At 43.0% G+C, this 25,854-nt stretch overlaps 1 protein-coding gene across 4 annotated transcripts; it reads right to left on the bottom strand.

Annotated features, from left to right (window-relative positions):
• Nucleotides 1-1,905: 1,905 nt before the first annotated feature.
• On the bottom strand, nucleotides 1,906-25,854 carry igsf9b (immunoglobulin superfamily, member 9b). 4 transcript variants are annotated; one of them, XM_088376809.1, is made up of 23 exons: nucleotides 25,768-25,854; nucleotides 25,412-25,686; nucleotides 20,705-20,800; nucleotides 18,934-19,140; nucleotides 11,624-11,770; nucleotides 10,791-10,942; nucleotides 10,511-10,628; nucleotides 10,117-10,258; nucleotides 9,841-9,986; nucleotides 9,611-9,753; nucleotides 9,390-9,530; nucleotides 9,189-9,305; nucleotides 8,958-9,108; nucleotides 8,746-8,857; nucleotides 8,485-8,660; nucleotides 8,166-8,404; nucleotides 7,940-8,024; nucleotides 7,688-7,858; nucleotides 7,564-7,600; nucleotides 4,140-7,394; nucleotides 3,821-3,993; nucleotides 3,442-3,653; nucleotides 1,906-3,273 (listed from the first exon to the last, which is right to left on the bottom strand). In XM_088376809.1, exons 3-22 carry the CDS (start codon nucleotides 20,763-20,765, stop codon nucleotides 3,454-3,456), a joined length of 5,973 nt encoding a protein of 1,990 aa, XP_088232935.1. In that variant the 5' UTR covers nucleotides 20,766-20,800; nucleotides 25,412-25,686; nucleotides 25,768-25,854; the 3' UTR covers nucleotides 1,906-3,273; nucleotides 3,442-3,453. The 4 variants fall into 4 exon arrangements, with proteins under 4 accessions (XP_088232935.1, XP_088232934.1, XP_088232936.1 ...); XM_088376808.1 differs by having other exon boundaries at nucleotides 25,412-25,844; XM_088376810.1 differs by having other exon boundaries at nucleotides 3,821-3,990; nucleotides 25,412-25,844.

The following is a 25,854-nucleotide window of genomic DNA, read 5'->3' as shown; positions in this document are numbered from 1 at the left end:
ACCCTAGCTCTCACCCTAGCTCAAACCCTAACCCTAGCTCTAACCCTAACCCTAGCTCTAACCCTAACCCTAATCCTACCTCTAACCCTAGCTCTAAACCTAATTTTATTCCTAACCCTAACTTTAAACCTAACCCTAGCTCTAAGGAAGTGTATGGTTATATGGTTACACGAGCAACTGTGTTGCAAATTTTTTACTATAAAATTTTTTTTGGTCCCACTGAATTTCGAACCCGGGTTGCTGGGGTGAAAGCCCAGAGGACTAGCCACTACCCTATGGAAGCTTTACTCTCAGTGTATGGAACATGTATGGTTTTATGGAGCAGCTCACAAGCGACCAGATCAGTGAAGACTCCACAGCAGACAGTCATGACAACACGTTGTGTACACGAACACCTAGCAAAGTACAATTTAAAATGACACTTTTTAATTGGCGAATAAAGAAACAAGGAATAAAACACCAGACAAGTTTTAACATAAATGTTTATCAAAAATAATAATATTAAAAGCAAATTTCAAACCAGCAATCTAATGTGAAATTGCAATAGATATATTGGATAACAATATTTAGGCGTATATATACACGTTATTTAAAAACGACTATATGTGTTATAGTACGATACAAGTGTTTACCAGCTCAGTGGCCTAAGAGGAGAGTGTCCGCCCTGTGATTGGGAGGTTGTGGGTTCAAACCCCTGCCGAGTCATACCAGTGACTATAACAATGATACCCATTTCTTCCCTGCTTGGCACTCAGTGTAAGGGGTTGAAATGGGGCCCCCCCTGCTGCTCACGATCATTGGGACTTTTGGCACACCTCATTCAAATGATCAGTTCATCCTCACGTTCTGCAGGAGCCTGATCATTGAATCAGGTGTGTTTAACGAGGGAAACTTGGAAAACATGGAGGAATGCGGCCCTCGAGGACTGGACTTGGACACCCCTGACCTAATGGGTTTATGTGAGCGGTGAAAATCTTTGAGCAATATGTTTTCCAAGTTACCCTCATTAAACACACCTGCGTGAAAAGATTTTGGTCATTTTCACGTTCTGCAGAGCTAAAACTTTTCACGCAGGTGCACTTAACGAGGGAATCTTGGAAAACATGTTGGAATGCGGCCCGAGGACTAGAGCTTGACACCTGTGACCTTTGACCATGATACTTCCCCAATAAAGTGGCCTGTTATTAGGTAAACTTGAAAATGGCGGTGTACCTAATGGAGTGTCCAAGTGACGTCACAGATCAAAGAGCCAATCAATTTGGGGGCGGGGCCACCTTATGTATTTACACATAAATATTTGCATTTGTGTACGCAGCGAGATTCCAATTCTAAAAGCACATTCAGGTACATGCTCACACCTGGGATCGAACCAAGGTTTTACCGAGCAAGAACACGTGTCACTAACCAGTCGGCTATTTCAACCTAGCAGCACCTGGCCGTGTGCACTCTTTTGTACTAGTGATGTGCATTCCAGTTCAGAAACAGTTTACTCAAAAGATTTGTTCAAAAGAATCGTTCACCGAATCGCTCGCTACACTTATTTACTTATTCTTGTCTTTTTTTTTTTTAGCCAGCAGAAATATGCAACATTTTATTAGGGGATATGTTGTCTCTCAGTCTAAGCGTCACTCCTCAGCATACGTAACTTATTTGTCTCCACTGATTTACTTCACCTTAATTCAAACCTATCACAGTTGGAAATCACTGCACTTTGATTAGAAAATGAAATAATCTCAAGAGCTTGTGAGTATGTGACTGCCTCACAAGCGGGAGGTTCTGGTTTCGAAAATCAGTTCAGGCCTTCCTGTGGTGTTTTGTTCTCTGTAGATAATTCAGCTTCCTCACACATTCCAAAATCATACATGTACTCTGAATTGAAGACTCATAATTATGACAAACTTTGTTTTCCCGAATAAAGCCATTTATTCAATACAAACATATAAAAACAACAAAACAATATATAAAAATTTTCCAGTTTGTACAAAACCTCCAAAATCATCACTGCAGATGTAGCTTCTTATTTGGGGTTAATTTAGTAGAAACAGTTTGCAAAGTACATTACAATGTCACAGGTTGTCACGTGAACAAGCTACTGACATTTCTCAGTTTGAAAAACATGGGCACAGACTATATAAAAGACTGAATCATTCACAGTGCTGTCTTCACATCAGTGAACTGTAAACATGTTTGCATAATAAAACTCACTTCACAAAACATGAGCAGAAAGCTCAAAGCAGAAAAAGGCAATATAACATTTCCTGAAATACTAATTCCGTTAAATGTTTACATCAATGCAAGTAAATATTTGTACATCTCAACAGATAAACATGCTGAAAGATAAAAAATTATTTGAGGGAAATAGGAGAAGCAGAAGCAAATGAAAAAAACAAATCTTCACTGACAAGTATAATTAACATCACAAACTGCCCTGAGGTACTTGTACTAAAGGATAAGAAGATTAATTATATTAGATTTGAGAACAAGAATGTCAGTAGTAGGGAAAAGGACAGAAAACATTTCAATTTTGTAATAAAATAATTGTCATAAGCTTTATAAAAAAAAAAAAAAAAAAAAATCTTAACCTGAAATAATGACTTCACATAGTGTTGTGAGCTGGTGGTCATGGCCGCCACACACTGCGAGATGCGGAGAAAGTCCTCTCGCAGTCACGCAGAGTGCAATCAAAATGCTTTCATAAAGGCGAAAAATCAATTTCCGTCTTTTAAGCAAGCATACATACAGCCACTTGCCGCCTAGTCGTACAAATACACTATACAACAAATATTAAACAAATATTGTTTTACAACAATACTTAACCATATTTATAATTTCATATGTTCCCGTGGATGAAATAGCAAAGCGTGTGGTGAAAATATACTAAGCGGGCAGTGTTGGTACCACGAGAGAGAAAGGGACAATTTATCCTTATTCTTCATTTTTATTCTTGTCCACGTTCACTTTCTGTTGGGTCTTACTCATCTTCTTAAAGCGGTTTGCTTCTAGTTTTGTTTCAAAGGTGTGTCTGTGTCTGATTGTCAACAAAAACACAACACAGTTGTAGAAAACAAAATAATTCCTTCTCAACAGGAACAAAAAGGAAACAATGCCATTTGATGACAAATGTGAACAAACCACTTTACGGTACAGTCTTGGATTCTTTCAGTTTGCTTGAGCAGACCATTGAAGCTTTTATCAAAGAGCCGTTCCACATAGGTTCAAGCAAGACTGTTCACGAAGCTGTTGTCTGCTACTTGCTTTCTTTTTCAGCAGCACCTGTGGAAAAAAAGAGCATCGCGGCATTGAAGTATAGCGCTGAACAAAATGAAAAGTTGACTCAACATTAGCACATAAACATAAAAAGGTGTGAGTGATAGGCAAGAGGCAGGCAAGCGAGCAATGAAGGGAAATCAAGGAAGAGAGGGCAGCCAGAGAGTGACGGACCGAGTTCTGCTTCTAGAGCAGTGCTGAGTTGGCGTCAGAGTCCGAATCATGTCCAGGGGCGAGGTAGGGCTCGTGGGGATAGATGGACTCCTGAGCCCGCCTGTACTCTTGGTACTCCTGCCGGAGAGCGTTGAAACGCGCCTCGCTAAGGGATTGGCGGTACTGGCTGGAAGGTGTGTCGGAAACAGTTGGGCAGGCTGGGGGAGACGTGCCTGAGGGAGGGCATGGGGGGACAGGAAATGCATGGATGGATGTTATGGGAAAAAGCTCACAATCATCACAACACTTAGGGAGCAAGCACATGCAGCACCATCACGTTCAACGTCAGCCGCAGTGCGACATGCAAGAACAAAATCAAACATCAAGAACGTGACATCACCTTTGTGTCTTTGGTCCTGGAGGCCAGCAGGTTGATCGCACACAAGCCTCCCTCTGCTTGTCTGGAAATTTGCTTGTGACTGATCAAACCTCAAGGCCTCCAGGACTTCAGAGTCCACACATGCGTCAGCAGAATCCCACTCATAACTTTCATCTACTGACGTGTTCCTTCTACTGGAATACACAAAAGCAAAAAGTCAGGATGATACACAGGAAGTGAGACCCAAAAAAAATAGCGTTATTTTGGCAACAACACTCAATCCCTCCACCATGAGAAAAGTCCTCGTTGTTGTCTATTTCCTGGCGAGGTAACGTTTCACCTTTTCGATCTCCTCTCAGGTGGATCCAGCTCAGCTCTGTGCCGCTCACTCTCCTCGGTGGTTTCGGGGGAGCTGAGCAGTGTGGGAGTGATGGACATTGACTGGCGGAAGAGACCGGCGCTGCCCCTCCCACTGCTCTGACTGGCATAACTGGCCCTTCCTCCTTCTCTGACCTCTCGGGGCTCTGTCTCGCCCGCCCGCCTCATTGTTCTGTCTACAAGTCGGTAACCGTCAGCCTCCCTCTGAGGGAAGGGCATGCAGTAGGGGGAGGGCCAGCTGATGCCTCTAGGCAGGTAGGACCTCGGGGGGCCCATTCTGGGGTCCATCTGACTCATGCTTTCTGGTCTGGGCACTGGCCAGGGGTGGTGAGTAGGAACTGGGACGCTGGTGGGCATGGGGAAATACTTGTACTGAGCAGTTCTCAGCCTATCTGGATAAGACGGGGACCATCTTGAGGAATCAGGAAAAACTGTCGCTTGCCGTCGTGGATCGCAATGCTCCGACATTGGGGGGACTGGGCTTTCTCTGGGTGGGTACATGTTAGGAGTAAAGTAGGAGGGGCTTGATCTTGGCGCACATCGGGGCCTCTCCAAGCTCCCCATGGTGGGACGCCTGAGAGGGATGTACTCTCTCCACGAAGGACCTGGCCTAAGAAAGGAAGATGGAGTGCGACCTAAACTGTAAGACTTGACTCTGACATCTGGATTTGGGAATTCATCCCAGTAACATTTCTCAGAGATGTATGGCCTTGGGGTCTCAAAGTGCTCCCACCTCGGGGAGCCAAAACTGATAGACTTCTTAAGGAAAGGTCGGGGGGGTCCCATACCGGAGAGTGTTCTACAAGGGCCCACGCTCAAGGATTTCTTCAAAAATGGTACCGGGGCTTGACTTATTCGTAGTGCAATGTTATTGGTCCTATTGCCCGGAGAACCTTGTCTCTGGGGTTGCTCGGATAAAGACTCAGTACTGTCCACAAAGCTCGAAGAATGTTTTGACACAATGTCCACCATGCCTTTTGCGGCACTGAGCAAAGTGTGAGCTGGTCTGGAACCCAGTCTTGACTCACTGGGTTTGGTCTCAGCTCGAATCTGTGTTTTTTCATTGTATAGTTGTTTGCTAGTTTTTTCTGGAGCAGGTGACCGTGGTCTTATGTCATCTGGAAACCTTACCCGATGTAGATGCTCCCTTGCTTCACCCTGAGCCCTAGAGCTTCGTTTTTCTGGCAAAAGGGATTGTTCAAAGCAACCCTTCATTTTATTTGAATCCATTTCTTGGACATGAACTTCCCAGTTCTTAGGGACAACATCAGGCTTAGCCACTGTGGGTTGTACAGATTTCTGGTCCAAACATTGTCCAGCAGTATTTGTAACTTCAGCCTGTTCTACGGGTTCATCTACACTCATCTCAATAAAACCTGGGAGGCTCAGATATTCCAGAATTGCACTCGTCTGCAGTGACGACATTTTAGGAGGGGATGCAGCTGGCTTGGTCTTGAATGACCCCGACATGCCTGGGACAGAAAATTGGGATCGATCGCTTTCAGCTTCTTCTACGAGAGTCAACGTAGACATCGGGCTGGGACTATCAGAGAAGAAACATTTTTCACTCCTTCTGGAGCGTGCTCGGACACCTTCTGGTTCTGATCCCAAACTGTGACGGACATTGCAGCCTTTGTGTTTATCGCCTTTGCCATTTGCTTTAACCTGATGCTCATAGGGTGAGGTAGGGCTACTTGAGGGACCGTGATCTTTTACGGCTCCATATGATGATGAAACAGTAAAAGCTGGACTCGCAGACCGCTTACTGGAGACTAAAGGACTCAGAGAAGCTGGATTCCAATTCCGAGTGCCATAAGCATATGAATTCCTGGAGCGGGAAGTAGCACTGCTGACACTAGTTTCGTGGAGGCCTTCTGTCATGGACTTACTACTCAGATCTAAATCTCTGTGAGGGCTCAGCGACTTGGCTCTGGGCGACGTGGCTAAACATCGAACTGTGGCGTTTTCAAAGGTCACCTCTGTGGAAGGCACGGGAAGGGAAGTGTTCTGAGTCGCCGGAGAATGAAGGGACTCTGTAGGTTCTGCACACAAATGAGAATGCTGTAGCTGCTGTAATACTGCTGATGGGGTCTCCCAGTGGCTCTTTACCGGAACAAGGTTCGTTACGGCGGTAACAGGGCTAATGTCCCACTCAATGTGAGATGTAGGAACTCGGTCCGTAGGACTACTCGTGCTCCCAAAGTAACACGCCCTTCGATAGTCTGCTACCCGACTCGTATGTCCTGAGGGCTTGTGTTTTTGACGAAGCGTAACATCTTGTAGTTTCCAGACAGGTTCTTCATCTGACTGGGATACAGTACATTTTGGGCTTTCTTTCCCATCATCTTGGTTTCTGAGATTGCTGGTGTAGCGTTGGAGCTCACGCTCCATTTCCTCCCTCTCCTTGGCCAGTTGGATGCACTTTTGGATGTTATCGCTCTCCAGTTCACTGTCAAGTTGTGTGATAAGTGTGCTGTCATCGGTAAGGTGACTGGCCATTTGTCGATAGCCTGAGGTCAGTGGACTGTCTGCCTCGCTATCCAAAATGTAGGTTCTTCTTGACAAAATGGGGAAAAGGTCTTCAGTACGGGCTGGCTTGCGATGCCTTTTCATTGAGTCACTTGTTTTTTTCTCACTGTTGTCTGAATAGAAACTTGCTCTTTCCAGTAGGTTCTCGGAACCATGTTCATCATCAGAGTAAAAACAGCCATGACGGGAGAAGTTTCGAGCAATGGCCCGTACTCTTCCAGGGGAGGAGGGAGACCTGCTGATCTCCAGGACATCCACAGTAGGTGGCGAACCCTTGCCGGAACTCAAGATACTTGATTTTGGGGAGTCTCGAAACGATGTGCGGTTGCTTCCTGAGCCACTTGCGCCGCCATTGCTTTGCAAGATATCCTTGAGATTTTTCTTATTGGTGGGACTGGAACTCTCTATCAGAGGCTGGATTATGAAACGTCCATCTGGGCCTCTGTGAATTGACTCCAAAGATGTTGGAGAAGGAGCCTGGGACCCCAGGTGGCTCTCAAAGAGTGTGTAATGCGGTGGTGGAGATGAATTGGCCAAAAGTTGCTTGCGCTGGTCTTGGTATTCTCCTCGACTGCCTTTATCGAACGAGGAGCGATCATAATGTGAAGAGGAAGTGGGGAAGAAAGGAATAGGTGGACACAGTTTCAGCTTCAAGACACTGTCTGGGCTGCGGGGAGGAGAGCGAGTTCTGAGAGGGGAAAAAAGAAAGAATAATCATGAAAATTACAGAAATGTAGAAATTAAATCAAATGAGTAAAACTTAAATTACGTGAAACATTACAATGCATTGGCAGTTTTCTTTTCCATCACCACGATAATATTTTATTACTATACATTAAGTCAGTTGGGACACTTACTCAGAAGACGGACTCTTCTGGAAAGCCGATGGGACATCTACGAGAAGGACAACATGATAAAAAAAAAATGCTTTCCACTAAACAAAGTCAATATATATAGTACTACTTTGCCCACGTTTTTTACCTTGTTGTCTCTTCCGGCGCCGCTGCTCTCTCCAGTTTCTCATATAGCAAGCTGTGACTAATGAGAGCACGATGGCCATGAAAAGGAAGCACACCCCTGCAACCACGCCTGCAAAGAGGGGTGCAGGGACAAGCTCCAAGAAACTAGGGCTTAGGGGGTACATCTCCATCCCTGTCGTCCAATCGGACAAACAATCAGATTTTGGAATACATACATATTTTATATTTGCAAATTCCAGCGTTTGTAAATTACCTGCAGTAGATATACTGACAAAATCACTTGGTTCACTGCGCACTTGATTACTGCGGGACATCAGCCTCAGATCATAACTGGAGTCCTGAGCAATAGGAAGATTTGATTAACTTAACATTAAGTGAAAACAATTCATGAATGAATGAAATATTGAAACATGAAAATCCGAATCATCTGACACACAACATTGCTTGATTGCCAGTAGAAAATAAGAATTTCTCCTTACGCGAAGAAGTCCTTGTACAAGGACTTCACTCTCATTGGCGCTGATGCTGTTGCTAAGGATGACCCACTGGCCCTGATTCCGACGAGCCTGCAGCACATAATTTGTCAGGGGAGAGGATGGAATCTCAGGAGGTGACCACTGGAGGAGAACGCCTTGTCGTGTCCGGTTAGCAGACAAGATGATGGGTGGTTCGAGTGTTAGTAGAGTGGTGATGATAGTTGGGGCTTCTGTTGGCACAGCTAGGTGGAGAAAGCAGATTTAGGGCCATGCCAATACAAACGTGGCTAGAAATGTCAAAGCACCAAAAATATTCACAAACCTTGAGTTCTTACAGTAACAATTTCACTGAAAGGTCCAGAGCCGAGTTTATTCTGAGGTAGGACACTGAACTGATAAGTTGTCGCAGCCAGAAGGTTGGTGACCAACAAGTAGTTTTTGGATGTGGGCACCGGTAAAGATGCCCATTCATGTTTACCTCTGGATGCTTGCTTGACCCTGATTTATTTTATTTTTTTTAAAGGAAAGAAATGTTAGCATTTCCTTTTGCATTTTAAACTGTGACACTGTCCATGTTATTTACCAAACAGTGAACTTCTGGGTGTATCCACCATCAAACCCAGGCACCCAGGATACATTAGCTTGGTTTATCTCTGTGTTCACAGATACTGAAGACGCACCATGAGGACTGGTACCTGAGCAAAACACAGAACGGGTTTTAACCCAAATTTGTGCAGATTGATCAAGCTTTACTTCTGTCCCAAATATTGCTACTCTTAACATGGACCCACTTACCAAGCACCATCACCACAGTGCCTGCACTGACAGTTGCTACACGATTCGAAGCCAAGCATTCCCAGCCCCCATGATGGTCTTTACTGAGAGGCTGCAGCAGGAGGGAACCATTAGCCAACACAAAGTACTGAGAACGAGGAATAGGGCCAATCTGTAAGGAAAGACACGTCCGTTCAAAAAAAGTAACACTTGCGGAAATCATCAGTGTGTTAGTAGGCAAAGAAACGCCACCTTGCTCCATGTTATGTTTGGCGCAGGATCTCCATCGGCTTCACAAGGGATGATCAACTCTCTGCCCACCTCCTGAAGATACTCAGGCCGAGGAGGCACCTGGAATGCGGGTGGATCCTGGAACGTAGTGATATAGCCTTTGTCATACGAGCAAGGAAAAGGATCTCTGAAACAAAACACAGTAGGGGCAGCCTGGCGTACCTGCACAATGACCTTGGTGGGCTCAGATTGACCCATGGTGCCGTAGCTGTTATACGCAGTACAGCTGTACATGCCCACAGCATTGTCGTTTGCCGTTGCTATGAAAACCGAGCCCTCAGAGTTCACCATCCAGCCTGGGAACTGAAGATGGAAAGTAATATTTCTCTGCTTCGGAATTGATACGCGTAGTGCAGAGAGTCGTGCAACATCCCACAACTTACATTGTCAAGATTTAAATTGTTCCCATCTTTGGTCCAGTTCACATACAGCACCGGGGGGTCCGCCTGGACAGGACACACAATGACCCCCTCCATGCCAGATGGCAAGTAGGTTTCCCGAGGCATTCGTACAACTCGAGCTGGGTCTGCCGTGGAGTAGATGATTTGTAACAAAAACAGTCGATTTATGATGCTACACAAGGGCTTGCTTTTCAAACGGAAAATAATCTTACGTTTCACTTTAAGATGTGCTGAGGCTGATGGTGGAGTTAGTATCCCATTTGTTGGGACACAGGTGTAGTTTCCAGCATCTTCTGGAATTAGATTAGGGATTAAAAGGGTGCCGTCCACCAAAATCTTCACTCTGGATTTTAAAGATCTAAAACAAAAACAAAAAAACAGTTTTTAATATATTTTTGTTGTCGGCATTTGAATTCAATCTGTAATTGTGTTAGCAATTCTTTGCGGTACTTTTTTTTTAATCTGATGAAATTATAAATGAGACTCACTCAATGTGGTAAACATTCTGTCCTTGTTTCATCCACTCATATGTGAGGTTGGAAGGGTAAGCGTCAGCCTGGCACTGCAGAACTGCATCCTGGGACATATTAAGAGTGGTGTCCTCTGGCGAAATGATGATGATTGGAGGACCTGCATTGGCAAAGTCAAAGAAAACAATAATTACCACGAGTGGACCATGTACAGATTGAGGTCCATCATTGCTGTAGTAACGAGAGATGGACAGAAGATGGCACTATGGTTGAATTGATTTGATTTTCCCGTTTAGTTTGAGTTGCACTACTGTACTTTCAAATGCTTTAATCCTTGTTTTGCTTGCTAGCACATCCCTGCACATGGTTAACGGGGAGGAACAATTTTGTTTCTTTTCATTCCAACACTCACCTTTGACCTGCAACTGCATCGCATGCGTCAGGTTGCCTTCTGAATTAGAAACATGACATTTGTAGACTCCTGAAGTGTTTCTTGTGGCTGAGGTCAAAGACAAGGTACCGTTGAGCACCTGAGGAAAAAATATACAAAGATAAAACGTAGGGAACAAAATTGGCAGTCGGGAGTGTCGTTGAGTGGTAAACTGCTGCACTGGAATCAAAAGGTTACAACTGTAACAGAGCTCTTGAGTTTTAATTTAAACGTATGAATACAAATGAGTCATCTTCCTCACCTTGATCTTTTCATGTTTCTCAATTGGGCTCTCATCTTTGTGCCACACAATAGTTGGGCGAGGGTTGCCATGAGCTCCACAGCTGAGCGTCAGAGAGTCTCCGAGCAAAACCTCCACAAAAGTTGGTGGTGTCTTGATAAACACCGGCGGAGCTGAAACAAACACAGCACAGATGAAACAGCTAAATATATACAGTTTTTTGTTACATACATAGGGTTCTCTAATTCCATAGTGGAGCTTGGGTTTAAATCTGGTTTGGTAGGAAAAACATTAACAAGAACAAAAATTATCTCGATTACCTATTGTGTCATTTTGATCCTTGCACTCACTTGACCCATCCATGCTAAAAATAAATACAAGCTTCATTCCGTTTTGGGATTACATCAACAATTCTTTTGAGCTATGTATTCAAATGAAATACAATATGTGCACTGATGCACCACTATTATGTACAAGAATGAATTGTGTCCTGTGGTCATTAGCAACCTAATGCGGCCCGTGTAAACCCTTCATTGAGTGAAGTACAATAAAATGATATCTGCTTTTCACACTCAATAACTTCTTCTTTGGGCATAATTGTGGCACTGATAGCGTACCGGTAGTTGATAAGTGACATGCATTTTCATCAAATGTTTTCTTGCTACAGGGAAGACACGTGCAAAGGCATGTTGCGCTCTTCACACACAGACTGTCATGTGGCATAACAGTGTGAGTTTGGTGTGCCAGTGCCTTTTTAGCCACATGCCGCCTCAGATGTCAACAATCAAAGTGCCAGTGATGAGCCAGCAATAAACGAGCAGCTCTTGTTTGTCCCAAGCCCTGCAGTGCTGCACCTGTGATGGAGAGGAAGGTCCACGTGCCGTTTTGGAAGTTGTCCGTTTTGCTGTCCAGTAGCAGGATGCGGCACTCGAACCAGCCCTCATCCTCGAGGGTTAGCCCTTCCACCAGCAGGGAGGCGCCGCGGGTCAGGGAGACCCGCCCTGAGGGAGGAGGGGTGAGGGACAGAGAGATGAGGGGGTCAGTGCAATCTGGCAGCCAGACCGCCGCAGTCAGCACATGTGAGAGAGGAGCTTACAGTGTCGATGACACAGGGATCACGACACAAAGGCCTTAGCCGGTCATAAACGTTATGTTCGCAAATAAAACAGCTGCGCCGCTGATATTTGTGAGAAATGATTCACGGCATCGGGGGGAGCGGGATTTGCGAATTCATTTTCACAATGAATGCACGCCATGACTATAAAATTTAAATAATATGACATCACAACATCTTCAAAGGATGGTCAGCGATGCACCCATGCATGCCTACACACTTTCACACATATTTCATCTCTCGCTGTCTTAACTCCCAGAATCCACTCTACCCCTTCTGCGTACTTTTTCTATACCTCCCTTTTAGGCTTTGAAACTTGATCTGTCGGTTGCCTGGTGACCGCTGCCCGAAGTTACCCCCCCTCACCACCACCACACACGTACTTTCTTTTATTCTGTCTCTCAATGAACTCTTTTTTACCCCCTTCAATCTCAGCCTTTTTAACGACAGGAGGGTGTGCGTGCGCAGGAGGGGGAAACGCACACGTTCAAACCAGGCCGTGGCTTAAAGCTGTTTGAAAGTAAACAGAGTCAATCTTGGGACCTTCCCAGCATCTTGTCATTCTTGTTTTTGCGGAGGGAAAAAAAACGCTTGTCTTATGTAGGCTAATAATCAAATGAATTTATTCCTTTCTTATTCTTTTTTGCAAGATACTCATACCTTTTCAATTCTTTTATTGAATCTATTCGCACAGCACCTCGCATTATATTTCACAGCAGCGACAACACATTCAGACAGTGAATGCAGGAGGAAATATTGACAAAATACCCAAGAACCTTGAAGCAAGTATTGCATAAAGGAACATAATAGCTACGCTATTGACTTCCCTTTACAAAGCATAGTCTGGAACGGAGCCTGAAAGCTATGAAATTCATTTAACTTTAGACACAGCTTCCAGACAGGGTGAAACACACATGCTGTGAGTATAGACAGGCAACAATGGCTTATAATTAACCCCACATTCCTGACTGGGGCTGTTGCTGTGCTTAATAGTCACGTTTAATTATTGACTTGACCTCGTCAAGCTTTGGATGGCCAATACTCTCCTCTGAGATGCTCCAACAAACAAAATGCCTTGAAGCTCAGGTCAGCATTGACCAAACAAGTGGGAGGGGGGCATGGGGAGAAAAAGGTGAGGGGCTAACCTCAGCTAGGTTCTCTTTTAACTGTTCATTTTCCCATTCCACTTAGATATGGGGTTAAAAGTGCTTTGCGCTCTGAGAGAAAAAAACATTTTCACATAAATCACAAAAACAACTAATCCTCCTGTGGCTAACGGCTCTTGACTGCGCATTTAAAAAAAACAAAAAAACAGTGTGCTGATCTCAAGGCTTTAGCGTCACGTGGTAACGTGTTGATTTTCAAAATGTGTTGCCCGCGCAGGTTCACCACTGAGGGACTGCAGCTCCTCTATTGGACGTTTAACCCTTTCCCGCTGCCTCGCTCTTGTCCATCACTACAAAGGGACGATGGCCCCCGCCCCACTACTCTGCATTCTTGCTTGTTACCATAGCGACGAAACCAAGCAAAATCCGGACAGTAGGTTTAGATTTGAATTCAGTTGCTGTAGAAACATGGCTGCATGGATAGGGGAGTGTGGATGGAGCGCGTGGATGTGGGGAATTGGGAAAATGACAGAGAAAACCCGTTTAGATTTGAAACTGGAAGTGCTGCACGGAAACACTTTGAGGCACCATAAGAGGAGTGAGAAAAAGAATCAATTTTCTATTCAGCCTAGAGACAAACAAAAGGCTGACTCTGAGTGATAAATGTTGCCCACCCCCCCTACACACACACATTTCAAGGCCTAGTCTCCGAACTTGAACTCAAACTGGCAATTGGCAGGTGCTCTGCTTTAAGGCTGCATTACTTACGGGGTGATGCTCATGCATAAGGAAATACTACAAGCACGTACAATCATCGAGCAGAACAACAAGGAAGTGAGTACTGAGAGGTTATGGAGAGGTTACTCCAATTGTGAGCATCAATAAGCCACTGACAACCAATAAGAGCTGGATTCTTCTGACCTCTATGCTCCGTAACTCCCCCACAGACACATTCATCACTCCCTCTGCTTCAAGGGACAAACATCATTAGACTATATGGTGGACGACAGAAAGAAAGGCTGGCACAAAGGCTGCATCTCCCCCGAGCGTTCCTTCATCCTCTTGCGCCGAATTGTTTTTTTCCGGTAGCTATCACATGATAGGTGCAGTCTTCCTTAAAACAAACCCTTGCTCCAACAGGTCAGTGCATCCAAGTGGAGATAATGGGAATGCTTGTTCACTGATTCTGTATGAATGAACATCTCCCACAAAGCTAGACTCAAACTCTCACTTTCCAGGTGGGGTGAATGAATTAAAGAATTCCTCAGTTCTTCCTGTTTTATTCATGAATTTAGAATTTGCATTAGATGCACTGTTGGGTGAAACAAAAGCACAATTCTTAGATTGTTCCACCTCATTCAAAAATGTAAACTTGTCTCAGCCGTTACCATTCAAACTTGTTCTTTGAGATAATTACACGAGATACATTTAAGTCACAGAGGAAGAAAGATGATCCTGTTAGGAATAGCATCAGCACTGCTTTTCTTTGCCCATCCGAATGTGCGTAAGCGAGCGGGGCAGAGGTGCATTGTGGGATATGTTTTGATTTGAATACAATCATAAGTCTGGGACCTGGCCCCATGCTTCTGACAGCTCCCCCCTCACGTCCCCCCAAATTTCCCTCTTCAATCCTCCTGTCCCCCTAATCAGTTTAAGCCTCTTATGAATAGCTCTTTGTCGTGATATAGATTACAGTTAACTCTGGCCCTCTCACTCTGTCCAGCTCTGTTAACCCCTGCACCATTAAGCACACTCGCCTCACGTGCCAAGCTTCGCCACAGGAATTGGCACTCTGACATGATGGCAGTATATTTATTACCCTTAAATTATAACTTCCCTAAACTCATCATCTGAAATGTGATCAGTGACCAACCAAAGGCATGGAGTAACTTGGCTGCTGCTCCAAGCCAAAGAACACAACCTTTTTGCCAAACATCATGTTGGAATAATCATAATGGGAAAAACAAGTTGCTGTTGGATAAAAGAGGAACAATTTCACTTTGTCTACTGATGTTGTTTTGATTGAAATTCTTGCAGAGCTTGAGCTGTTTCAACAAAGTATTCAGCAGTATTATTTACTGCACATTCATCTAAATTCACCTCACAGGACTTGGATTAGTGGTTTCCAACACAGATGAATTTATAAAGCTACACTACTTAGCTGAAGAGGGAAGAAAATCACAACTACTACATCACGGTTAAAAGAAAATGGGTGGTCTTGAATTACACTTTGATCACTTGATCACCGCCAAATAACCCCTACTTCACTTTCTTTTCTTTTTTTTTTTCATACGTGACTACATAAATACACTGTCTTCCATAGTAAATCCCAGGTAATTGTTTCTAATCATCTTACACTTACTGTGTAAAGTACAACATGGGAAAAAATGTAAATTTTAGCTTAATGGGTATGTTATCTATAGCTCAGTCTTCGCCCTCTGGAGCAGCTTCTTATTAAACTGGAGATGATCTTGCGAGCATAGTTTCGCATTCACAAATTTACCAAGTAGCTGATCCGGTCATTTTGTATGCTATTTTATGTCTGCACGGCGACCTTGAGTGCCTGGAAAGGCGCCTTATAAATAAAATTATTATTATGTATATATTTTTTTTGTGCAACGTAGCTGCCATTATTTGCTGAAAAACCCATATGAATGGTGTTTTTGAGCTCAGGCCAAAGCAAAAAAAGGTATTTTATGCGATTTTGGGGCATCTCCGTGTCAAACAAACCTGTTGACGTGATGTCAAGAGCTTCATTTAGACAAAAGTTGCACTTTATTACAATGTCATGGTATTTTGCTAGCAAGGGATTATGTTGAAGTGTGTTGAGGAGTTTCATTTACACAAAAGTGGTGTTTTTTGGCCACATTATTATGACTTGCAGATTTTCAGTCGTGAGGGAAAACTGCAATTAACCTCTGCCAAGCGACAGAGCAATTCCACAAACAGTGAAAATTTGCAACTAATTGATCCCACTGCCCCCCTCAAGAAAGGTTTGTAATTGCCTATAAATGTCACATTATAGCGGCAAAGCACTTAAAAGAGAGAGGACTATAAAAGTGCACACCCAGTTTGGATTGATTGAGCTGAACACTACAGACAAAGAATAATAAGTGAAGCATCAACAATAGCACCTAGCATGTACTCAGTCTTGAGCCTATGTTACATATATGACTGCATTCAGCAAATGATTCAACACACAAATCACCATCAATTGGAATCCACCATCAATTGTAATCCCAATTGATCAATCGTGTTAGCGAGCATACTAACCTAAATAACATACTAGGCGTAAACTGAAGTGACATTGTACATGGGCAAAAAAAAATGCATGGCAAGTTTATACAAACTACCGGTAGAAATCATTAAATTACAGGAGCAACATTTAATCAAGACATTTATCAAAATAATCGTAACTATTTTGATAATCGATTCATTGTGTGGAGACCTCGTTTAAGTTAAAATTGTCTAAATCCTTGGAATTTCAGCCTCTTAAAAGTAAATATTCTTGGATTTCTGTAGTGTGTCTCACCTTTTTCTACGAGATGAGAATCGACATGCGTGTACATGTCAGGTCACTGATGGAATATTGACATAGAGTGACAGTGAAAAAGTAGGAATATTTTCTATGCCGTGTCATTGGCAGGTGACCAGTCTACCAGTCTGCCCAAAGCCAGCTGAGAGAAGCTCCATCTTTAGCAACCTTCCAGGAAAAGCAGTATAGAAAATAAATGGGTGGAACTGCAGCATTATTTAGAAAAATTTCTGACTTTCGAACTTTTAATATGCCCAACCAACAGCACATGTCCATTAGCAACTCAAAGTAATTAGCAACAAGATGCCTCGGTCGATTTTCAATGGATTACGACCACAATCTATTTCAGAACATTGCGGTACTGGAATCTAAAACTCACCAGTTTGAAGTGATCGGGAAATTAATGCGATACGTATGTCCAAATGACATCGCATTACCATATTTGTGCATGGACTAGTATGTTTGTGTGTGTCTGTCTGTGTGCATGTAGTGTGCGTGTGAGAATGTTTGTGTGTGAGTGTGAATGTGTATGCGTGCAAAAATGCCGGAACCTCTCCCATGCTCGAAGGATCCACTGCGAGTATAATGAAGGCCTACAGAGACTTGGAGGGGTTTACCCATTGTTGCCGTGGCCTCGGGCCGAACTCTCCTGCTCACCGTCTCTGATGATTTTCCTCAGCACACGGGAGCTATTTGATCTCGCCCTGCAACAGTAAACCTCCCTGACACCAACGGACCCCCACTTCTTTATTTTTTTTTCTCCAACAAATCCGGCTCAAACAGACTATAATAGCATGTCAGTACAGAGTTGATCTGGCTGTTTCCTCTGTTATGTGTTCAGTGATGTTCAGCCCTGCAGGGCATGCTGGGTGTGAAACAAGAGAGGGCTGAAGGACACCAATACCTTTCGGATTCACTTGAAGCAGACAAGACTGGTGTCTTAAAAGGAGCAAAGGAAGGAAGCCATTCTGAAGTCTCCTCAAATACCTGATGACCTACATGAATTTTTTTTTTTAATATATAATTAAAAAATAAATTTCATAGACTAAAATACTTAGACATTGCTTGATTCTTAATTGTTCTTTAACACAGAAGAGCAAGACTAAAACAAAGCAACACACATAAAGACCTTTGAGATACTTGTATATCATCATTCACCGGCAATGAGTTTACCAAAGGTGGATCACAAAATTTTATGTAGTCTAGTCTGGCGCCGTCCCATTAACAGCCAAGATACCACTTGTATAAATCCACCTCTAAACGGCAGGGGAATCCTCACTTTACGATTATATTTATGGAGTTTATACTTCACTCACATCCTGGTTTCAGTTTCTGATGTCAGACAAGCACGGACAACATTCTGGAAACTGCCATCAAGTCAACAGTCATCATAAAACCCCCCAACACTGTAATTTGAGGGTGAGATACATTAGAGCGGCAACGCTGACACGCATCATATGCTGCCATCTGCCTCCAGCGGGAGGGGAGGCATAAGGATCTAATGCAGACGGGGGTAAAGCTCAAAGCAGATAACACACACACGGAATGGCTATGCCAAAATACGGGAATATCCCAAACAGTGCCCAAGAATGTTATTTAGTCTGTGTGGGACTGGAAAAATACCAGATGACTGCCCAGAAACAATAGCACAGTTAATGGCCTAACACGCATACACATGTAGCCCAATTGCTCAGTGGAAGCATCCTGTTTGTAGCTTCACACAATCAATGTGGCGTTAATAAATTCCACCAAGGTGCATGTTACAACCCCGTGAGGGCTTCTACTCTTGTTGCCAGATGTTTGCAGTACACATGTAAGTGAGCATCCCAGCACATTTCCATGACATATTAGGGACAGGATGGGATTTGGCCTGTCCTAGTGGTCCCTTTAGGTTTTTGTAAAGCAAAGGGAGGTAGTGATACCCCTCTTTGTCTTTTGTTCAGGGTTAGACAATGACGGGATTATAGCGCTGCAGCAAGAAAACTCCCATTATTCGACATGCTTCATCCTTCCTTCTCCACTGGCAATCTTTTACTGGGTCACCCCTCTGCATACTAATAAAAAACACTGTCATCGGGACCACCAAGCCCCCACCTGCACTTAATCCCACTATGCGCATAGCTTCTTGTACCCTCCCCCTTGCTCTTTGCAGCGCTGCCCCACCCCCTAGCTGCCTCCATTTGAACGGAGGAGGCATTCTCGCCTCTTTTTCCCACTGCTTCTGCTCTTATGGCAGACAGGAAAGCCAAAGACTGAGCACCTGAAGTCATTCTAAATGTGTTTTGAGTGAGTGTAAAATAAAACTCAAACGACTGAGACTAATGTCCAAAGTGTGAAAGTTTCCTGTCAGGGACGACATTTGAAAGTAAAATTGAAAAAGGTGAACGAAAAGCTGAATGAGTCCCTTACCCTTGTAGTTGGGATGAACTCGAGGAGCATACACTCCAAATTTGATGAGGATGGGAACGCTGTAACCGAGCCGCACCCACTCCACCACATGTAACGGGAAGATGTTTGGGCTGGTGGCGTCGTCAGATTTTGAAGCGAGACTGCAGCCCAGCTCGGCAGACCCCCCCTCTCTGCCACGAACAACTGACGACAAACTTTGAGACACACCTGCAGACAACAATATATGACCAAGATAAAGTAAACTGCTGCATTTTGGGCTGATGAGAAAAACAACACACATACAATGTCTATAAGTTTGGAATCATATGTAGTTTTCAGAATATCTTAAAACTATGCAATGTTATCGTAATTAATTTATTGGGTCAATATGTTAAAAGAGTGTGTCGTACGCCGGCGGCAGCAATGGCATCATTAACGACGCACCTAGGTAGTGTTTGAGAACTATTTTTTATTTGACTAATGAATGAGCTATGTAGCAAATATATTTTTAAAAATCTCTGGCTATATAGTGATTAGGGGGAAAGAAATGAATGAATGATTCCAAAGACAGCATTTGAGCCATTTAAAAAGAGCAATAGCTGCCAGACCTGGGATGAAGCGCTTGCTGTTAAAAACGTGCTTCAGATTGAGGGAGCAAAGGGAGAGGTAAAAAAAAAATAAAGCTCAAAGCTACATTTTGAAGTGGAACTGGGGTGAGCATTTTCCCAGTGCGCAGTCGGAGGCATGTAAGATGTGCCATTTGGTGATAAGATCTTATGGTGGCAAAGCCTACAAACACACCGCAATCCCATTAGTGACACCTGGAGTAGCTTCTCTCTTCTCCGTATCGGAAAACTCGCTCGCTGCCATGAGCTCACGTGGGCGTGTGCGCTACTGGGTGCCAGTGTTTGCTCTACTGCTCATCTGGTCTGGTCATCACTTTAATCCCACAGGGGGGCGGGGTAAAAGGGGCTGATACTCTGATCGAGGGCAGCGGGCCTCTCTGTGCTCCCTCCGGCTGACCTCCCACCACCCACTGGGGTACACACATGGTTAGAGGACCAGCACAATCAATCCCCCAACCCCCCCGCCTTACACACACACTCACACACATGCACTAAAAGAAGCGTGCCTGCCGTTGAGAGCAGCATAAATCCCAGATTGATCTAATTCCACACCCAGAGATGTTATTTAAGTTGCATTTTGGCCCCAATTCTCTGTCATTTAAGCAAATTGCAATAACCCTTCTGCTTTATAGAGGGAGCCGTGCCAGTGTGCTCATCATCTCGCTGCCTATACTGAGTGGGGATAGTTTAACAGCAACATGTGCCAACTGCTAAACGATGCTTTGACGTGGCAGGCAACTTGGCAACGCGGTGAAGCCAAGTGGACTGACAAATGCAAGAAAAACAAAACACTTGAGCACAGAGCCAGAGAGGGGTCTGCTTTGTCATCTAATGCTCACATAAATTATGAAAACATTTAGATGAAAATATGCTTTTTTTTCCTGATTTTCAAGGGTGCTTAAAAGAGATTTTATGGGTTTTATTTGTAATGTAATACGCTTAGTTCCCGGTTTACAATTTAGTAGATTATTGTACAATTTATTACTTGTAGGCAACATAGTGCAAATGGACATTTTGCAGTTGACAGTTCCAGCTGTTTGAATTATTGATCTGTTTGAATAGTCGATCTGAGAAATCACTATCAAAAATAAACGAAGACTGCAAAATAATATATGTGCAACTATTTGCATCCTAAAGTGAAATCCATATCGTATTAGCATACTCACTTAGCAGAAAGATGGCAAGAGTGGTGGTGATCGCCTGAAGCCACCTTCTCTCCAGTCCCATGGCCGTCCGTCACGCTGCTTCACACATCTCCTGACCTAAAGCAGCAGAAATACTACAGTCATTCTCAAATCAAAAGAGTAGTCCTTCAATTAACATCTAGTTATAACTCTTGAGAACCATTGGAGCAAAACTTGTAGGTCTGGAAAGGCGTTGGATTCAGGAAAGTACATTTCCAGTCACTCCTAGAATCTTTTGCAGTCAGACTTAAAGATGCCTTTGATTAAATACAAAAATATTAAAAGTGCACATGTTACAATAGCTACGAGGAGGCACAATTTTTTTTCATAACAAATTGGACCTCACAAACTAGAATTGACTGAACAATCAAGTGAAAAAAAACAAGAGGCGTTGCTGTCTTTTGAGTAAAATAGGACATTTTCTTGTATGAAAGATGTTCAGGTGCTCAATACTTGCGGCAATAAATATCAATGTTGAATTTTAAAAATAAGCCTGAAATTGGATAGCTGACATGCCATTAACTGAAATGTGAGTAAGATTCCTAAGTAGCAAAAATAAATAAATACAAAAAAACAGCACTGTGCGCTGATTCATTGCAACAAAATGAAATGTTATTTGCCACTTGCTGGTGATTAGGAGAGCATCCAATATTGGGGTTGGAATAAAATATGTCATCTTATTTCAGTACCTTTTTTTTACAAGCAAAACAACATGCCGCCATTAGCAAATCTTTACTAAATCAAGCAGTCATTAAACTAAAAGGATTTGCAAAAGGAGGACGACGACAACTATGCAACTTCTTCAGGCATCCAAGCAAGGGGATTTTGAAAGGACATCATCACCTCGGTGGTCTCAGACATCAGGCCTTTTGATCAAGCCGCTCTTGTTTTACTTCCTAATTCAAACTGGCAATTGCATTTATAGACCTCCTGGTCTATATAACCAGCTGAAAAGCCAATGTAAGTACCTTTGGAAGAACCAACATAATCCACACAGCTAATGCACCTGCAGCACGTGCTAACTGCGAACCCATGTTTCAATGGATTTCACTGACACAAATTGCTTTGGATCTAGTCATGACTTAGCCTTCTGGATGGTACATTTGTGGCACCTCCAGCACTGTAATCCTACCCTAGTGCCCTTGGTGTTAACAGTCTAATCGAATTACAGATGAAATTGTGAGAACAATCAAGGACACTGAATTAAGTGACAAAATAGGTGTTTTTCGAGCATTTTATCAATGCGGTTTATTTCATAGACTTCAGGCAAAACCAGATCTGCCAATGCAGATGCTTAAATTTCTCATGTTAAATTTAACCTTGATGTTATCTACGGTCCAGTGCAGTATTTTCCAACCTTTTTTGAGCCAAGGCACCCATTTTATTTGTAAATCATAAATGATAATTTTCAAATAAATGAGGTGCAAATAGAAAATCTCCCATGGCAGCCCTAGTGTGCCATGCCACCCTGGTTGGAAATCACTGCACCAAACTAGCATGAAAAATTAATGCATAACAACCTCGAATGGAGTATTGTATCCTATGACAGTGGTTTTTGTACACATAACAGCTGGTGGACTTTGCCTCGCCATATGTATGCCCCTTTTAACAGTTGAGTAAACTCATTAACTGAATAATGCAAACGCTTATGATGGACGATGCACTGGATTACCACGATGGAGTTATCATGACTGTCAAGTGTCTTTAAACTTGTTTTGTAGCTCTAATAAGTGACATACTGCTTTGTCTGTACAAATTGACGTTGTGTGTGTGTGTGTGCGTGCGTGTGTGTGTACGTGCGTGCGTGTGTTTGTGTCAGGCAGAACCATGATTGATGTTAGTGACAGTCACAGGCATGATAAGCAGTAGCAATACTCTGTTGTTAATCCATGTTAATCCTGACAAAGAAGGCAGTCTTAGTAAACCAGCCTGGCGGGGAAACTCAAGTGTCATTTCAGTAAACACTTTCACAGCTGCACAAAAGAAGAATGCCACATAGATGCAAACAAAGACAAAAATCACAGCAACCTCTCCGTGCTTTTATGACATACAGTCATTGTTGTGTGTTTGGAAATCAGTCACCGTGTATAAAAAGAGTCAGACAACCATTCACATGGCTCATCACTGAACCACTAAATCATCAATCACACAAGTATCAAGATTCAGCTTCATTTCATAATTGCTGACTTGATTTTCCATGATATATTTGTCTGCATTAAATACTACATGGTCAAAAGATTTGACACGTTCCCTCCTTCGCGGCTGGCTTTCAGCTTCATGTTAAAAGAACGGCTTTTTGTTCGAGGCACTGCAGTGGTGATGCAAGATCTGCCTCTTTTGTGAGAACACACATAATTTCTTTGGACAAAAAAGAAAAAAAACTCACTGTAAGTAAGAGATGCGCATGAGCACATTTTTTAAAAGAAGTCATATCACACTAAATCAACTTTTTGGGAGATTTTAGCCAAGTTCAAATGCTAATTCCCCCCCCCAAAAAACCAACAAAAAAAAAACCACCCCAATAGTGTTGTTTTCCTCTGTTTATCCATCTTGGTGCATTCCACCTCATCCCTCCTCTCTCAGCAGCAGCCCCGCCCAATTCATGAAAACTCTCAAGTCCTGACTTCCCTGCAGACGAAACTACTCGGCCACTTTCTTAGAGCAGCTGTCCCTGCAACTTGAGTTAACATGTGGCTGTTCTAATTTTGGTGTGTCAAATAAATCAAAAAAAAAATTCCACCCCCTGAGCAGCATTCTCACACACGGGTCATTACCGTTTGGTGCTTTGAAATTTTTTTTTGGGGTGTAGTTTTGAGATGTCCTATTTTGTGAGTGGTCACTGAATGCACCTCCAGTCTACCAAAATAATTGATATTTCGTAAGAAATTAGAAACAGCATTACACATACAGCTTCTTTGACTGACAGAATAAAAAACTCAAAATAGGAATGGCCAAAAGGCGTCAGTCAAAATTCAAAGTTTGAGTCCACTGACTAAGCAGTCATTCTTAATGCTTGTTTGTTATTTGACTGGAAAAAAAAAATCACTCCAGCCTTAACTAGTTGGACCAGTTTATAAAACAATCAAACCTTGGGTTGTGTACCCTGGCATACCAACCCACTTTGGTAAGTGTATTGACTTTGTCTTGCACAAAGGGAAATGAATTTGGCAAGCTGTAGGCACATGAGTGGAGCCCCGGTCTCGTGAGCGAGAAAGCCTGCTGTTTATGGATTAACGTAGTGATTTCTGGATGAAGCCACAGGGGCCATCAATACCGGCAAACGAGAAATGATTCAATATTTTTGATATTACGTTCAGTGACATAAATGGAGCTTCGGATCATGCTATTGAGTTTTGTTGATATTACTGAAAGTCACAGAGTAGCGAATGCCTCTAGTTGTAACTCCTTGTCCCACCTGCTCCCAAACCCCGGGGGTCAGCTCAGTCTTGTTAAGCTACTTTACAGACGATCAGGAGGTGAATTGAGGGTTAAAATCTGCAACTACACAAAGACATTTCTAATCTACAGATAAGTGTTCGGTTTTTGCATTTTATTTAATGGGACACATCGATTTTCTTTAGCGATAATCATTAGGATCACAGAGTGCACCTTGGCTTGGTCGCCATCCTATCCCGAGTCGCATATAACCAATCATTCGCAAATGTTGACAATTTAGGGTCCTCAATAAACATTACATGCATAGATATGAGCCATGTAAGCATAGGAAGAACATGACAATACCACATGGGTAAGCCAGAGCCGAGATTCAAACTCAAAACCTCAGAACTGTGAGGCAGTCATGTTATAATCACTTTCCCACCTTGCTGCCCATTTAAAGATGGTTTCTTTTACATGGAGTATTTTTTTTGCCTCTTTTCACACTACTTTTTCAGCAGGTTGTATCACAAATAGTGAGAACCTCAAGGAAATGTATTGAATACTGCAGTCAGACAGCACCCCCCCATAAAATCCTGAGGTACAACACAAAGGATTACAGGCGTTCGGAATGATGTGAGCCTCTTTGTAGCACATTGCCCATTCACACGGGGGGGAAACTTGATTTGTGAGTGCTTTGTGTTTTCGATAAAAAGCCAAAGTGCCCAGCTGCAGCAGGTAGATGACTATGGTCCATGTGAAAATAACAGCAAGCAACAAGCCCTTGTGCACCCCTGCAATCCATTGTGCAGCTCAGTGCTCCTTGCCACCACCCTGACAGACCTCCTGTAAATCATAACAGGCGTATCTTTTGTCTGAATCAGTCAGCTGGAAAAGATGGCGCAATAAAACACAACACGCATTTTACTTGTTCTCGCAGGTTGAATCCAAGCAACATGCGCTAAAAAGCGACATTGGCAGAATTACAAAATGCAACTATTTGAGATTCCGAGTGGCTCGCATGTCAATAAACATAAACAATGGCTCTGTGAAACAATGCATTCATGTTCAATTTTAAGGAGGAAAACAACATAAGTATTATTTGCATATTTGTAATTACTGTAGAAATAAGTGTAATTTTAGTGGCATGCACGTGGTACATAATGAGAACAAGAGTGCTTCAGTTGCGATTGAATCCCCAAAACATTGTGAAATATAAAATGAAGTCACGTATTCAGGTTGATTTTCTGTTTTGGGAAGTTTACCATTAAGTGAATGGTGCATTGAACGCTACATGCATATGAATGAGCTCACCTTGCTGCAGGCACTTTTGGAAGTTTAACATTTCACTCCATCGATGTTTAGACTCTTCTTGCAGATTCACTTCGGGTTTATTTGATCACTTTAATAAATAATGTCAAGGACCTAAAACCAGTTGAAAAAATCATCACATTTTCCGCCCAAAAACATTAATCCCAAGGATAGAAATACAAGAAACACCAAGTCCAGCCTCGGGCAGTTTAAAGTCCTTTTAAACTTATCGCGCGTCTACTGCAGGATTCTTCTTCATCCAAAGTGGCTGAAAGAAGCTAAAACAATGGGAGATAAAACAAAAAAAAACCTAATAAAATACGTTTTATGAGGAAAAAAAAAAAGATCACTCGGTGCACCTTCTCTTCCGACTGTCGCTTGTTTCATTAGGGGGAAAAATGCACCCAGCACGTTTTGGCCAAAACCCGTTGTTGATACTCAGTTTC

The sequence above is a fragment of the Syngnathus floridae genome, chromosome 5, assembly GCF_059516105.1.
Source record: "Syngnathus floridae isolate MCC-2025c chromosome 5, RoL_Sflo_1.0, whole genome shotgun sequence".
NCBI lineage: Eukaryota > Metazoa > Chordata > Actinopteri > Syngnathiformes > Syngnathidae > Syngnathus > Syngnathus floridae.
Note: the sequence above shows the minus strand (reverse complement) of the source record. Positions and strands in the feature narration are given on the sequence as shown.